This window comes from Amblyomma mixtum, chromosome 3, assembly GCF_055824585.1.
Source record: "Amblyomma mixtum isolate Tamu chromosome 3, ASM5582458v1, whole genome shotgun sequence".
NCBI lineage: Eukaryota > Metazoa > Arthropoda > Arachnida > Ixodida > Ixodidae > Amblyomma > Amblyomma mixtum.
In genome coordinates, this window is record NC_143014.1 from 17,987,296 (window position 1) to 18,003,021 (window position 15,726).

The window sequence follows — 15,726 nt, forward strand, 5'->3', positions numbered from 1 at the left end:
ATCACGGAAGCAGTGCTACCATCTGGCTATCGCCGCAGCGCAGCAACTAACTGAAATGAGGCGTACCGACAGCTCCCATTGCGAAGCGGGCGATGCGGCTGGCATTGTAAAAATAGAGGAGGCACTGGCTTTGGTTATGAAGGTCATTTGAAGGTGAAACTTGGGGCCACCCCGAAACTGGCTTTCCCTAGCGTAGTGAAGCTTTCGCTTCAAAACTTTAACGAAAATGAGCGAGGACATTTGGGCATTTCGGATAAAATCACTGCTGCAGAAACACCAGATAAGAGTGAATAAGCTGGACCACTTTCCAACTCAGAAGTTACTAGGGCATGCTGCCAAGAATCATGCGATGTTTTCACATAATAGCTCCACAATCTCGAGGAAGAATTTCAAATACGACTTCAAGGTGCCAACAGCCTCTCCAAACAGTTCAAAATTTTCTCTTTACCCTTTGCTGTGCGAGTCAACGCACAGCACATACAGCCATATAACAGCACAGCACATGGCGGGCACATTTTTTGTGGAAAACCTGTTTCCCCTTCCGTCTCGACACAGCAGGCCGTCACCACCATCATGCATCGAGAGGGGACAGCACTGGCTGGACAAGCGTGGGGGAGATCTAGATGGCTACACTGCACTCTGCAGAGCTGGGCAGAGTTTCTCCAGGAGCCAGCCAGCGTTGCAAGCAGTTGTGGTCGCACCCTCTGGTCACCTCCCGCAGCAGGCGCACAGGAAGATCCCACACACTGGACTTCCCGTTCCGGGCAATGAAGCAACTCCAGCGAGCGCGTGATCTCGCCACCTCCCCCCAAGAATGTGGTGCGCATGGTAAGACCTGGCTGCCATTCTGGGCAAACGTTGGCCGCCGATACCCCTGAAGCTGCCCTCCTGCTCCAGACAGTAGGCCGGAAGCCCTTCTACTTCCGAGGAATGCTTCATCTGATGTTTTGTAGCTAGCTGGCCTGCTCTGTGCATTAATCTGCAAGTTGTAATAAATAACATAAGAGTGTACACGATTTGCCGTCCCTCCCGTTGTTCCGATCGAGCACGAACCCCTCAGCAGTTAGCGGGCGAAAACACAGCACCTGCAAAGTGGGAGTGCAGGGCGCAAAACTGCCCCAAAGCTGCCACAACTTGTGAAAGCACTTATTCTCTTAACTGAAAGTGAAAAAGCATGCTCTGCATTCAAGGGCGACAGACCTCACAGCCACCACACAAACCATCTCAATACAAGACCTAAAGCCAGATATTGCTTCCCCTGCCACTGATTTCTTTTATTTACCACACCGCCCTCCACCCCTGCCCTTATTTTCTGGCTCCTGGCCCGCAGAAGAGGAAATTTTCTCAATGCAACCCTCATAGCAATACAGATTTGAGACCCCTGTATATGGTGTCCCAGCTAATGGAGCATTGCCACATGTGCCAAACTCAAAACATGCACTCCATTTTTTTTAAAGAAAACAGGTTCACAATAAAACTAATGCACCAATATGAGCAGTTACTCCTCCCAGCTTCTGGTAGCTGGGATGCTCTGTCAGCAGGTGTGCACCTGCCAGGGAACCAGAGCACACATGGACACAAGCTGTGGACTGCGGAGGAGGAGGGTGGGTCAAACCGTGTTCTACTCACAAGGGGTGTGAACTGTAGCCATTTCAACCGTGCAAGCCACATGAGGAGCAGGCTGGCCGTCGGGCAATGCATGCCTGCGCTCCTCCCCCGTCAGCAGGTCACATGGCGTGCCCTGAAAAACATGTGGACACCCTTTTTCTTGTTGCTGAAACTTGTAGCACATGCACTCACTTCACAAATATCATGCACTGAATTGGTCAATTGGTTTTTGAGGAAAGGAAATGGCGCAGTATCTGTCTCACATATATCGGCGGACACCTGCACCACGCCGTAAGGGAAGGGAGGAACGTGGGAGTGAAAGAAGGAAGAGGTGCCGTAGTGGAGGTCTCCGGTATAATTTCGACCACCTGGGGATCTTTAACGTGCACTGACATCGCACAGCACATGGGCGCCTCTTGCGCTTCGCCTCCATCGAAACGGGGCTGCCACAGTCGGGTTCGCACCCGGGTACTCCGGCTCAGTAGACGAGCGCCTTAACGACTGAGCCACCACGGCTATTTCAACTGTTTCTGAAAATAAATGTACAAGCAGGAAATGCCTCCGTCTAATCAGACACATGAAAATGTGATGACTAATGCATGTGCCTTTTTCAAGTTATTCACAGAAAAGGCACTGTGACCCTGCATGTGTAGGAGTGGAGGACTTCCAAGTCGGCTACAACAGTCAAACCCGATTAAATCGGTTAGACCAAATTATCCTATGAGCTCTGCAAAGCTACAATGTCACCATAAAGGAAAATGCATGGCTACATTGTACAAAAATCAGTCGTCACACCCAATAGATCCAGCCTCGGACAACACTGGTCGAGTAAAGAAGCTGGCTTTCCCTCAGCACTTTCACAAGGACCTGTGGGTGCTACGTAGCACAGGCCGACCAATCATGACACAGATTCTTCCCGACATAACCGATGGGCGCGTAGCCAGTCAACCACATTATGCATTTTTGCACCAGTTCTGCCAGCACTATCACTTGTATAATGAGCCGTCAGGAATATCATACACGCTTTCTGTTGTATGCACAATGGCAGCTGGGAAGGCCAGATAAGAAGAAATAAAAATAATACTGCCCAGCAGGGAAACTACAAAACCTTCCCTTGTCCACGAAACTGGAAGTTATCAACCCTTTGCAGGACATATGCTGTCTTACTTCCTTCAAGTGCCAGCAAACTGACAACGGTGCACCTATGTACCCTATTTCTGTAAGGCGAATGCTACCAAACTATAAATAACCATTCAGCGCATTTTTTGTTTCGTTAATAGGTCTCCTTGACGTTCTGCATGTTTTTACAAATGTTAGTGTAGAGTTTTATGAGGCCCATTACGGCACAAAAAATAAGATTCGAAAAACTGTCGAGTTCCTGAGCATTTTTAATCAGTCAACTGCCTCATAATACTTTTTTAAACAAATTTAAATTTTAAAACAAGTTATGTTCACAAGACTAAGGCACAGATAAACACCATATTTAAGGTCTTTTTACAAGTCATCGGTAAAAAATGTGTAATTCTTTTTCCTATGAAACCAGAGGTCAAAACGGCTTAAGAGTGATGTCATTCAATTTCTAGAGTCATTGCAATTTTACTATTTGTATGCATGCGAGATATGCATACAGCTTGAGCCTTATAGAGGGTTAAGCAAGTTGGATGAGGTGTGAAGAAACCTAAAATCACCACCACGTACATTATTACGAGAAGCCTGCTGAGCACCATATAGAAGAACAAGGCTGACATTCGGGCTAAAGCGGAGAAAACACTGCCAGACATGTACACACTGCAGTGTATGAAGATGTTGAGACAGCTGTGTACAAACGATTCCCCGACGTTCGATCACAGAACACTCCTGTTTCCAGCCCCATGACTGAGCAGAGGGCAAAGAACTGTGCTTTTGTTCTCAACAGACACAACTTCCATGGTGGCTCCGGTTGGCTGCAGTGCTTTTAAGAATGCCACGAAATTGCCATCAAGGCAGTCACTGCTGAGAGCCGTGCCATGGACGTGGCACTGTGAACAAGTGGATTCAAGAAACTTGGGGCAACATCACAGCAAGGTATCAGCACCATGATATCTTCAACGCAGTTGAAACTGCATTACTTCGACAGATGCATCCAAACAAGACAATGGTGTGTCGTGACAAGAAGTGTTGCTCGTCACCAACGTGGATGGACTGACGAAGCTTCGACCACTCGTGCTCAAAAAAAGAAAGTCTCCACAATGCCTGCACAACACGCTCTCAGTTCTGGAGACCTACTTGTGCAATCAAAAAGTGTGCATGACCTGCAAACTTTTTGCCAAATGGCTGAAGTCTTGGAAAAATGACCTGGTAGGCCAAGACCGCAACAACTGCCTCCTCATAGACAACTGCTCAGCAGCACCAGTTTCAGCAACACTGAACTCCGCTTCCTACTGCCGAACGCTACGTCAGTGCTTCAGTCTATGGCCCAGGGAATAATCCGCACAGTGAAGGATGGTTACAGCAAACGTCTGATTGAGAGGTGCCTGCAGAACCAGAGGATTGAAAAAAACCTAAGAGTTGACCTTTTCGGAGCCCTGTCTACATTGCGTGGGTGTCGCGAATTGGGTGACGCGTCCCAGACTGCTGGAGGGGAACGCTATCACGTGCAGGTTCGAAGAAGAAAACAAAACAATACAAAGCTGTGTTTATACTTCAATGGAAAGGAGCCAATAAAAAAACGAAAACACCAAGAAAAACACACACCCGACACGCATACAACGCTACAGATAAAAGGAAAGAGTTCATCAGATACAAAGCGTCCCAGGTGAAGCGGGAATGCCTTGCAGGCAGCAAGGACGCGGGTTGATGACTTGCGATGCGTCGCTGGCGTTGCGTCGAAGGAAGCGGTGGTACAGAGCCAGGTAGTAAGGAGCAGAGATGAACACGGGAGACGCTGATGAACTCCTGTCAGCCGCCCCCAAGAACTGGGCAGCTGCAGCAGGAAAACCAAAGCCAGGTCCCGTCGACGGCATCCCGATACGCCGTAAGCTTATGCAGCCCATCCAAGGAAGCCTCGGCAGCACGGACCCTCACTCCATCGGCTGCCACTTCCGAACTTGAAAGGGATGCAGTAGGCCTGCGTCGGTGATCCAAGTGAAGTCTCCAGCAGCACGGACCCAACGTCCGACGGCTGCCCCCTCCACGCTTGAATGACTAGACTTCGCTGCAGTGTCTTCGTTCACACCTCAGTTTTCTGACACGTCAGCCCTCCGCACCTCGTTCCCGCCTCGCACACACCATTCGCAAGTGCACACGCGCAACGCGGGGCTGGCACGCGCGGCGCTCCGCTGTCCGACGCACCACTGTCGACACACTGCGTTCCAAAAAATCGTCTGACAATTCCGTGTGCACATCACAGTGGGTCATGGAATGATGTCAAAACTGTGCGGAATTGCTTTCGACAATCTGGCGTATGCTTCCCCGGGGAAGACTGAGCAAATTCTTTGCTGAGTAGGCTCGACAAAGCTGTCTTGGACTTGATGATTTGTGGAACCAGTAGTCAGCATTTCCTCGCACTATTTGTGAGGGGGCAGCAAGCAACTTTGGGTCCATGGGCGACAACACTGAGACCGAGGGGGGGGGAGCCCAAAGGATGCGAACTGTGATGAGGACTTTCGGAGAATCTGAGTCCACATGCCTTGATGTGCTCCAAGTGCTCACTAGGGTTCGTCGCTATTATACGTGTCGATAGAAGGCTACGCTCTCAGCTGTTCAGAGCCCACCCATAAAGTTGAAAAATCTACATCTGCATACAATGAAGATGAAGAAACGCAAAAAAAAATTCATGACTCTTCCACCCGGTAGTCTGTGCGCAGCAAGTGGCTATCACAGAAATACATTATTTCCATTGCAATGTGATTGCATGCTATTAAATTTACTGCTACTTTTGCATCGAATTACACGTCATGTCAAACTCTCGAGCGTTTTTAACCATTAAGGCTCCCATTCAGCAGAAAACCCCGCGTCAACCCGCCCGCGGTGTTGCAGAAAACCCATGTCATGCGCGTTTATCTCGAATTAAAATAACTGAAAAGAGGACTTATAATTTGAATTGAGCATGTCTCAAGTTACTTGCTTTATAAAATAATTGATTTTTTTAGGCAAAGAAAAGTGTCCATAAACTTCACCCAGGATTAGAACCCACGACCCTTGGGTCACCAGCCAGGCACGCTATGGACTAGGCCGCATAAGCACATTGACTTGGCTGAGGTACAAGCTGGAGGGGGGGGGGTGATGCGTGTGCGGTGTTGGCTTAATTTGAAGCTTAGTAATGTGGTAATCAGTGCAGTGAACTAGGGACGTGCTAATTACCGAGATACTGATTAGAGTAGCATTATGTGCACAAACTGGTTTTGGTTTGGTTTTATGGGGTTTAATGTCCCAAAGCGACTCAGGCTATGAGGGACGCCGTAGTGAAGGGCTCCGGAAATTTCCACCACCTGGGGTTCTTTAACGTGCACTGACATCGCACAGTACACGGGCCTCTAGCATCTCGCCGCCATCGAATGCAACTGCCGCGGCCGGGATCAAAACCGTGTCTTTCGGGTCAGAAGCCAAGCACCATAGCCACTGAGCCACCACGGCGGCCCTCATGTGCACAAACTGGAGTGTGGAAGAGTTCAAAGACAGGAATATTGGAGCGTGGAACAGTTCAAAGACAAGAATACGGAAACTGCGTTGTGTAATGCATAATGAGAATGCATAAATGAGAACAGAGACTCTGTGTGAAGAGGAACCACTGAAGGGAACCTTGTCACGTCATACCTTTAAAGGCGGAAGTCGCCGTAACTTTTGTAAGTTTGACATATGCGGGTTCCGCTCTAATGTTACGGGCACAGCACACAGACTGGAAGGTACCAGCAGATAAGATTTAGAAGAGATGGCTTATGCAAGCGCCAATTAAGTCACTGCTACTGCTCTTCTCTTCGTCACTGCAATCCAAGCCCAACAGTCTTAATAGGTGCTTGGTGCGGGACCATACACACGAACATGAGTATCAACGCTTGGCTTGGACGAAGCAGTACACACCTCTAAGCAAAAACCAAACCAAGTCAAAAGTGCATCCTAGTACACAAATGATGTAATTTCAGGAGAAATACCAGACAGCACCCAGAAAATTAATCAGTGGGTAACCCAAAGGGTGAAACCTTTTGCTTGCTATGTTGTTACATCCTGGTTAACCCAGATAATTAAGCCACTCAAAAGTACCGACTTTAGCCATTAGTCAAAGATGCAGGCACACCATGTTTAGCAGCAAACTCCGTAGTTCTCGGCTCTTAACAGAATTTCAAGGCTAAACTTCTCTGAAAGCTTCAACACAGCTACAACGGCAAAACACACGATGCAAAAAGAGAAAATGAAACTTTATGTCCACTCGATAATTCTTAACTGCATCCAGCCTCCATTCACGCATGCCACATAAGCATAAGACAAATATCCTTCATGAAAATTTTCTAATCGCATTCACGGCATATGGTCAGCCAAACTTGTTAGGGCATCTGTTTCTTCTTTCGTCATTTAAAAAATAGCTATGACAAGGCCAGTTACACCAGGAAATGGACACTATGTGCCTGAATTCTCAGCATACTGAATACTCAAAGAATTGTCAACAATGCAAACCACCTCCAGGATAGACGACAGTGTAGTAGGGACAATATTCAAGCAGCAAGTCAAAATGGTCAAATCAGACTTTCACATGACAACAAAAAAGAAACACCCTCAGAACAGGACATGCAGCTTTCGAAAATAGTGCCTTAACTTCTCCACAGCTGCTTTAAACAGTAGGCGGCCCACTGCACTCGGCTGCACATTGGCGCCACCATCTGCAGTGTGGATGCTGATCACATGCTAAGATAAGGCACTACTGCACTGTAGCAGCAAGCCAGCTGGGAACTGCCCCCATCCCTATCAGCACAAGAACAGTTTGGTGTCGTATAAGGTTCCGCCAACACTTCAGCTTTCATTGCAGCTTCTTTTCTGTAGTGTGGCAACCTGAAGCTCAGTTTGTGCACGCAGTACAATGAATCAAAGTCACAGTTTCAGTGCGTCTTAGACCAACCCTAGTTGAACGCGATAGCACTGTACAGTCAAACCTCATTCTAATGAACAGGTAAAATAATTGTAAAACAGTTCCTTATAGCCGATTAATTCGTAACATAAAATTTCCCCAGGAACTCGCACCGGAAAAGCGCAATTTAGACGGTGAAAGGACAGAAACTAGGAGAGACCTTTTACGAAGTTTAAAGTGCCATTGTGAAGCTGCTCGCAGCGGCAGATGCCCCAAAAAACCAAACACCTAATGCTAGTTGGGTTGGCTTCCCCGCACAGCACCATCAGCATGTGGCAGCGGCAGGTCAAACACCAGCTAGGGTGGCTTCTCCGAATTACGCAGCGGTGTCGTGTGAAAAATGGAACTCCAGAACAAAAGCTGTTGTCGTTTTCGCCACCTGCATGAAGGTCAATGTGAACACAGGATGGTTACTGGAAGGCTACAACCAGCCATGCCACTGGTTCCTGGGCGCCACTGACGGGTGCGAGAGGCAGAAATGGGTGCCGACCGCCGCCACCTGTTCATGCCGCTATACCTTCCTTGGCGCTGTTGGCAAGTGCGAGATAAGGCCCCTCTAATTCGAGATGAAGCGTGAACCATGGCACGAACACGTGCCGCACCATCAGTCACTCGTGTAGTGAGGAATAGCCTGCTGTCTCTCACCCAAACGGGCACAGCTTGGTGCTCAGCACTTCGTTACATCTGTTTTATGGCAAATAACCTTCGATATATGAAGTAAGAATTGCATGCATCTGTTAGAAATATTTAAGAACAGTTCGATATAGCCAATAATTTGTAATATCCGTGTTCGTTATATCAAGGTTTTACTGCAGAGCACAGGGCACCCACAAGAAAGCAACGGAGTTCATTTGCACATGACAGAAAGCACCACGGTACACCTTTACCCATGAAGTGATGTCCAATTACTTCCACTGAATCTCTTATTCATTCAAAGTGTGAACTAATGCAAGGCTTACTGCTTCACGTCACATAAGGAGAGAACATGCAATAACAATAAACAAGCGATTAGTTCCATTGCTACCACAAACAACCAGCACTCAGGTTACAAGGGCATTTCAATAACACAACATCAAGATGACGGATGGGAACCAACATGAAAGCAGATTGTTTACAAATAACAAAGTGGAAATACAGGGTGGATAAAAGGAGTGCCTCCACTTGGGCGCTCTTTTCATTCACCCTTTTTTATCCACCCTTTATTTCCTCTGTTTGTGTCCTTTGCGCCATTCAAATTTATAACATGAACCAACTAGCACTACAGTAAGTACTACAGAAAAGTGACACAGCTTGTCAACAAGAATGGACATCCCGAAGCAAATACAACATCATCATCAGCCAAAATACATCCACTGCAGGACAAAGGCCTTTCCCATATCCCCCCCAATTAATCCTGTCCCGTCCCATGTGCGGCCATTTTATCCCACAAACTTCCGAATCTCATCCGGCCACCCGACTTTCTGCCACCCACTGCTACGCTTGCCCCCTCCTGGAAACCACTCACACTAAGGAACCATAGGTTCCCTCTCGATTTTGACTAGGATGCCATTAACTCGCGCTTGTTCCCTCACCCACTCTACCCTCTTCCTGCCCCTTAAAGTTCCACCCATCATTTTCCTTTCCACAGCTCACTGCATTGTCTTCAATTTAAGTTCAACTCTTTTCCTTAGCCTCCCCGTTTCCGCCCCATAGGCGAGTACTGGCAAGATATAGCTGTTATATACTTTTCTCTTGAGGGATGTTGTTAAACTGTCACTCATGATCCCAGAGAACCTCCCATATGCGCTCCGGTCCATTCTTATTCTATACTCCGCTGCATACATAGCAGGCAACGCTGAGGAGGTTGCTGCAGTAGTGCGTCCGCGAAACCCTATTACTCCGCCACGTATCATTCGTTCTTCTCGAAACTCCGGTCATTGTTTGGACAAATACAAAGAGCAGTATAAAAAGATGTGGCAGCACTGAAAATCACAGTCGAAGCTGTGAGGCGCTCAGTGTTCGGGCACTCTAGCCATAATTTTCACGGAGTGTGACCTACTTTTTGGGCGCGGATTTAGTAAAAGCGATTCACCCTAGCAACCAGCGTATCATACCACGTGTACTTTTTGCTTCTCGAAATCTCGACGAGTCACAGGACAAAAATGTGGCAAGAGGTAAAACAAAGTCCTGGAGGTGCCAGTCATGGCACTTAAGATTTGTCGCTACGAAATATGCTTGTGTTCGCTTTGGTTGTATGGCGAAGTACTTTTTGCATGCGGACTTAGCCTGCGCGAAAAGGCGCGCTAGTTTTGGCAGCGTTGCCTGCTATGTACGAAACGGAGTATAGTTATTCGCTCGTGATTCGAATCTACAGTCACTACCTGCCCTAAGTAGAAATGTTCCCTTACCACTTCCAGCACTTCGCTACCAATTGTGAACTGCTGTTCCTCTGCGAGACTGTTGAACATTACTTTCGTTTTCTGCATGTTAATTTTAAGACCTACCGTTCTGCTCTGCCTGTCTAAGTTATTGATCATGCTTTGCAGTTCATCTCCTGAGTGACTTAGCAAGGCAATGTGATCAGCGAACTCTTTATCAGAAATCTCTCAAGAAATACATAAAAAAAATCAAAAAAATAAATGCGAGAGGAAGCCCGCACCGAACCAGAGGTTATCACAGGCAAAACCAATTGAAAATAAAAGAAGAGGGGCCAACGCCCAAGAGAAAATGACGGCTGGGCAAAGGTGGTTTGCAGGGCAGAGAGGCCCCAGCAGGATTAATAATGAAGGAGGAGGAAAAGAAATATGGTTGGATTGGGAACCCTAGATTACTAAGGTGCTCTAAGGAAATTATGTCTCACATCACCGTGCCGTAAGAGAAGGCAGTGAAAGAAGAGGTGGAAGGCTCAGGAATAATTAGCGTGCACCAACATTGCACAGCACACAGTTGGGTTCTTCCCAATTAAGTTCTTTGGATACCTCCTGCAAAAACTCTCAACTGCACCCCACGTGGCGTCTCCTTGCCCGACAGCCTACCCGGTCGGTATTTTATTGCTTTCCCTGCGAAGGACTATAGTCACTTTGCAACTGCTACAGATATTTTCCAGGACCCTAACATATGCCTCTTCTACACCCTGCTTACACAATTACTGCATGACTGTAGAGGTTTTGACCGAGTAAAGAGCTTTCTCATAATCGTTCAAGGCTATACATATAGTGGACAGTTATATTCTGCACTATACTCCATCGCTTGATTGATGGCGCAAATATGGTCCATTGTAGAGTAACCTTTCCCAAAGCCAGCCTAGTGCTTTGGTTAACTGAGGTACAAAGTTGACCAAATTCAACTAATGATTACTTTAAGTAAATACCTTTTATAAGATGGACAGTAATAATCAATCAAATTTTTCAAACCCACCACGATGCCTCAGTGGTTATGGAGCTTGGCTGCCGACCCGAAAGACGCGGGTTCGATCCCAGCCGCTGCAGTCGAATTGTGATGGGGGCAAAATTCTAGAGCCCTGTGTACTGTGCAATGTCAGTGCATGCTAAAGAACCTCAGGTGGTAGAAATTTCCGGAGCCCTTCACTGCAGCATCTCTCATAGCCTGAGTCGCTTTGGGACGTTAAACCCCATGAACCAAACCAGTCTAATTTTTCAAGTTATTGACGTCCCATTACTTATGGATTAAGATGACGTTAGCATTCTTCCAAGACTCCAACACGCTCGAGGTCATGACGCGCTGCATATACAGGGTGGCTAGTCAATTTCTAGCACAATGTTCTCACCACACTTCAGAAAACCTGCAGTTATCCAAACCTCAACAGCCACTTTTCCCCTCTGCATGCCATGTAATGCTTCTTTTGCTTCCTCTTTCAAACTACAAAATTCCTCACCCAAGATACATAACACTATGCATTTAACGACACGCAAAGTCCAAATTTGGTATTCGTGCAAAGACAAAATGCAAACATGCGTGCAGTAGTGTGCAATGTGCTGCTGTCAACTCATGACAGCAACAAGCCCGCATCTGAAGACTAAAGGTTAAAAACAAAGTGCACATTTTTTTATTGCGAGGAAAAATAGCCCTGCTACTCAGCACCATGGTGACCTGATGCTACGTGGCTCTTCACCTGGGGCTGTGATATTTTCAGCATGAAGTGTCCTCTCTAGCCATGAGCATCTACAGTAGAGCACCCAAATGCCACACAAGGAATTTATCAAGTCTGTTGCACAGCCATGCGCGAGTGAGGGTAAAGTTCATTGCAGGAGGTGCACACTGGAGATAGCAGCCAAGTGTGCCATGTAGAATTTTTTGAAAATGACTGTACACACCAAATTCCATGTTCCAATCATGTGACAAATGCAAAAAGGTGGCAAGAGAAATGATTTCAACCTAACTGAAAGAGCAGCCTAAATACTAGATACGAAAATTACAGCAGTATGACATTCATGGTTAAAACAGTGTGGGAAGAACACACAACAAACAAAGGAACACACACACAAGTGCTGTGTGTTCCTTCATTTGTCGTGTGCTGTTTTAACCCCGAATCAAAACCAACTCAACCAGATTGCAGCCAAGGGCGTCCGCAGAACTTTTTTCCGGGGGGGGGGGGGGGGGGGGGCACCCGATGTCCGGGGATGGGGGAGGCGGTAGGTTTGTAGTTGTTTTCTACTAGAGTATTGCAGCCTCAAGCAGTGTGACAACCTAGCTTAAAAGCTGCAACATGAAGTTGGCCAGGGTGCTCAGAAACCTACCTTCTCATTAGTCTTCTGAAAAACCTCAACCGCAAGCATCTTCAACGGTCCACAATAAAGGCCAGAGTTTGCAGTCTGAAAACGTTCCAGGGCCGCGTGTGTTTTGCCACTGTTGGTGGGTCCAGCATGAAAAATAATTTTTCGCTGTACAGCACGTGCTTCAGGATACCTGGCAAACAAAAGTGATATTAATGAATCCCTATTTCAGTGATCCATGCCTTCACGTCTTGCCACTTCATTTCATGCACAGTAAACAAGCCAGAGTCCTATCTGATGCCTTGCACGCTAACCACAATAGCCTTTCTGTAGAAAGAAGTAAAACGTCCTCGCACATGATTCCAAGAACGGCTTGCACTGACGTCACAGCAGTGGCCATGCTGGCAAACCAGGAAGGAACTCTGCGAGATCATTTTTCCACAGATCCGCTTATAAAAACCTGTTCTGGCCTGCACTGCCAAAGCTATGCGGGGTTCACCATCCATGACATCAGGTGCAAGCTATCTACAAAACACAAGATGAAAATCACAATCATTCAATTCAATTCAATTGGTTTTTTTTGGTTTTTTGAGGAAAGGAAATGGCGCAGTATCTGTCTCACATATCTCGGCGGACACCTGAACCGCGCCGTAAGGGAAGGGACGAAAGTGAGAGTGAAAGAAGAGAGAGAGAAAGAGGTGCCGTAGTGGAGGTCTCCCACAATCATTCTGAAACAAATGACATTTTCATGGCACGAATTGGTTCCATTGCATATGCTACCAACCGACAATCTAGGGGTTTAAACCTCTCATAATATGTGTACAAATAAAAGTAAATGAGCCATTCAGTAGATCCGCCACAATACGCGACTTCCCATGAGACTATTACGCAGCTGAAGCTGTACTGTCGACAGCTGCCAATCCAGAAAGGACCGCATGACTACAGCACACTTTTCACCCCATCAGCGCATGCGCCTTGACACAACTGTCCTAATACAGCAAATGAAAACCCTAGATACAAGCAGAAACATTTCGAGCATGCTGATACTTAACACAAGACAATGAAATATTCACAGCCACGGAACGGCTCTGATGTAGTGACAAATGTTACCAGTTTGCAGGCAGCCTGAGGTCACTGATCTTCTGCAGCTCTTCCATACATTCCAAATGCGGGAATATTTGCTTCGCATGGTGAAGGAAATAAGGGACTAGGTCGTCCAGGTGCCCTGCATGCGATCGATCCAATAAGGCACACAGGAACCAAAACCAATGAGCAAATTGAAGTACGCACTTCCTCCCTGAAGAAGGTCGCTGAAGACGACGTGCAAGTCTGCAGGTAGCTGCTCGGACTCCATGCAATATCGTCGAAAGCTCACGAAAGCCTGGTGAAACAAGCGAGCTGCAAGAAAGTCCCCTTGAGACTACTCTGGCAAAGCAAGTCAGGCAAAAGATAAACAGCTCCTTACCATCCAGACCATTCTCTTCGCTCCACTTTACAACCTCTGGACGCCTACTGAATTGGTTTAATAACTTCAGGAGGTCCTCTGAAAATCGAAACACACTCTTCAACTACTACTTCAGGGCAAGAAATGTAGGGCGCGTGAACATACATGAGTACGGTGTCAGCGCGCTCCTGCTCATCATGTGATGCTTGCGCTCCCACACTGCCCGTCCAAACCATGAGCCAATCAACCCAAACACATGTGTTGCTTTGCGGGCACCGCCACATGGTCAACCCGCCGCGCTCACCTTTCTTGAGCTTGGCGGTGAGCTCCTCTCCTACGTTGATATCATCCGGGTTGTTGGACACCTTCACTGGAACCGGCATGAACAACGACGACACGCTGCCCTTGGTGCTTTTATGCCGAATGCTAATCACGAAATGAACGAACTGCAATCGTCTCGGTAACGACCGATGGCGTGAAGTTTCAGGCGCCGCCATGCGAAAGCGAATCAGCCGCGATGTGCCGCCGAAAGTACGGGACGTACCACGACACACGGTGCCCAGAATAGATAATTTTACCAAATGCATTTTGCTTCCTAGTATGCCCTTTACTGAATCACACGCAGTGAGAGATCGCTTGTCATTTCAAAAAAAAAAAAAACACCATGCTGCCACAAACATCGCGACTGCCGCACCGCGATAACCTCACGACCAAATTTTCACCCTCCATTATCCCCCACCATCCTCCATGCTCACGAACTGCCGCTGCACATGCTCACGACAAGACGGATGGATGTATGGATGGATAGGTGGATAGATGATAATGGCTTTACCCTTTGTATCGGGCGGTAGCTTTTGCCACCTAGCCTATACTTCCCCCATTGTTAATTTATTTTTATTTTCCCTTTCTTTCACTTTCGCTCTTACAATATCTAGTCTGACTATCCTTTTCCCCTCCAAATTCACCCCTCTCTCGATTTCCGCCACCAATCCTCCAACCTCCCCTTCGTCAATGTCGCGCCTTTCCCTTAGTTTTCAAACTTCCCTGTCGAGCCATGCATTGCAGATGGCACATTTTTCTTCTCCGTCGCCAGGTGGCAGTGACGTCGTATCAGGCTCCAAGTCCCTCGCGTCGTCTGCTCGCGGAGGCGTAGTTTCGCTGCGCGTGAGCCTTATTTTCCGCTCCGTTTCATAGAATAGATGCTATGAAACTAGACATTTTCGACTAAAAAATTAACTACGCAGGTGAAGAGAAAATCGAGCGACACTCAATGCTTATCTCCCTGAGTAATTCCGCGAATATGTTGTGCTGGACTCGCGTATCACACGCGCGTGCTTTGCATGCCGCTTTCTCGAAATGCGGCCAGCAACGAAGCCCACCCGCGATTTCGGGTCTAGCAGCGCGACAGCAGTGGGTTGCGCATTATGTAGAGCTTTGAGTACCTTTAATGTGATTCAAGTTGTTTGCAGCCACCAATAATTAAACAAGCGCAAGTTTTGAAGCCTTCAGCGAAGTTTCTAGAAATCTTTATAGCAAACTTTTTAGTGATAAATCTGCAAGGTATTTTCTGCTAGATGGGCCGATGCAGATAGTATATCAGACGTATAGAAATGATAAAAGCCAGGAGAAAGTAACGATGAGGGGTTCAGCGGCTCGCAGCATCCCCCCCACCCCACGTTTTTTTTTGTTTTTTGTTGTGCGCTCAAGCGTTCTAGGGCGATATAGGACTACAGCCGATGGTTGCACATAATACTCATTTGCCATAAAATAAATCATGCATAACATGTGGTCCAGACCCCGACAGCATAAGCTTTTGAAAATTCATCCTTTTATTATGCAAAGCACAGTGTGCATGCCTTCACGGC

At 47.2% G+C, this 15,726-nt stretch overlaps 1 protein-coding gene across 3 annotated transcripts in view; it reads right to left on the reverse strand.

Moving 5' to 3' along the window:
• Nucleotides 1-14,651, reverse strand: part of Suv3 (Suv3 RNA helicase) — an 84,746-nt gene extending 70,095 nt beyond the window's left edge. The window contains exons 1-7 of one of the 3 annotated variants that reach the window (XM_089578271.1): nucleotides 14,166-14,289; nucleotides 14,027-14,080; nucleotides 13,883-13,960; nucleotides 13,708-13,815; nucleotides 13,528-13,642; nucleotides 12,442-12,610; nucleotides 1,630-1,741 (exon numbers count right to left, since the gene is read on the reverse strand). In XM_089578271.1, coding sequence (XP_089434397.1) covers nucleotides 1,630-1,741; nucleotides 12,442-12,610; nucleotides 13,528-13,642; nucleotides 13,708-13,771 — 460 coding nt within the window. In that variant the 5' untranslated portion in view covers nucleotides 13,772-13,815; nucleotides 13,883-13,960; nucleotides 14,027-14,080; nucleotides 14,166-14,289. Of the gene's footprint in view, nucleotides 1-1,629; nucleotides 1,742-12,441; nucleotides 12,611-13,527; nucleotides 13,643-13,707; nucleotides 13,816-13,882; nucleotides 13,961-14,026; nucleotides 14,081-14,165 lie in introns of all 3 variants that reach the window. The other 2 variants (XM_089578270.1, XM_089578269.1) reach the window with 2 other exon arrangements.
• Nucleotides 14,652-15,726: the final 1,075 nt, after the last annotated feature.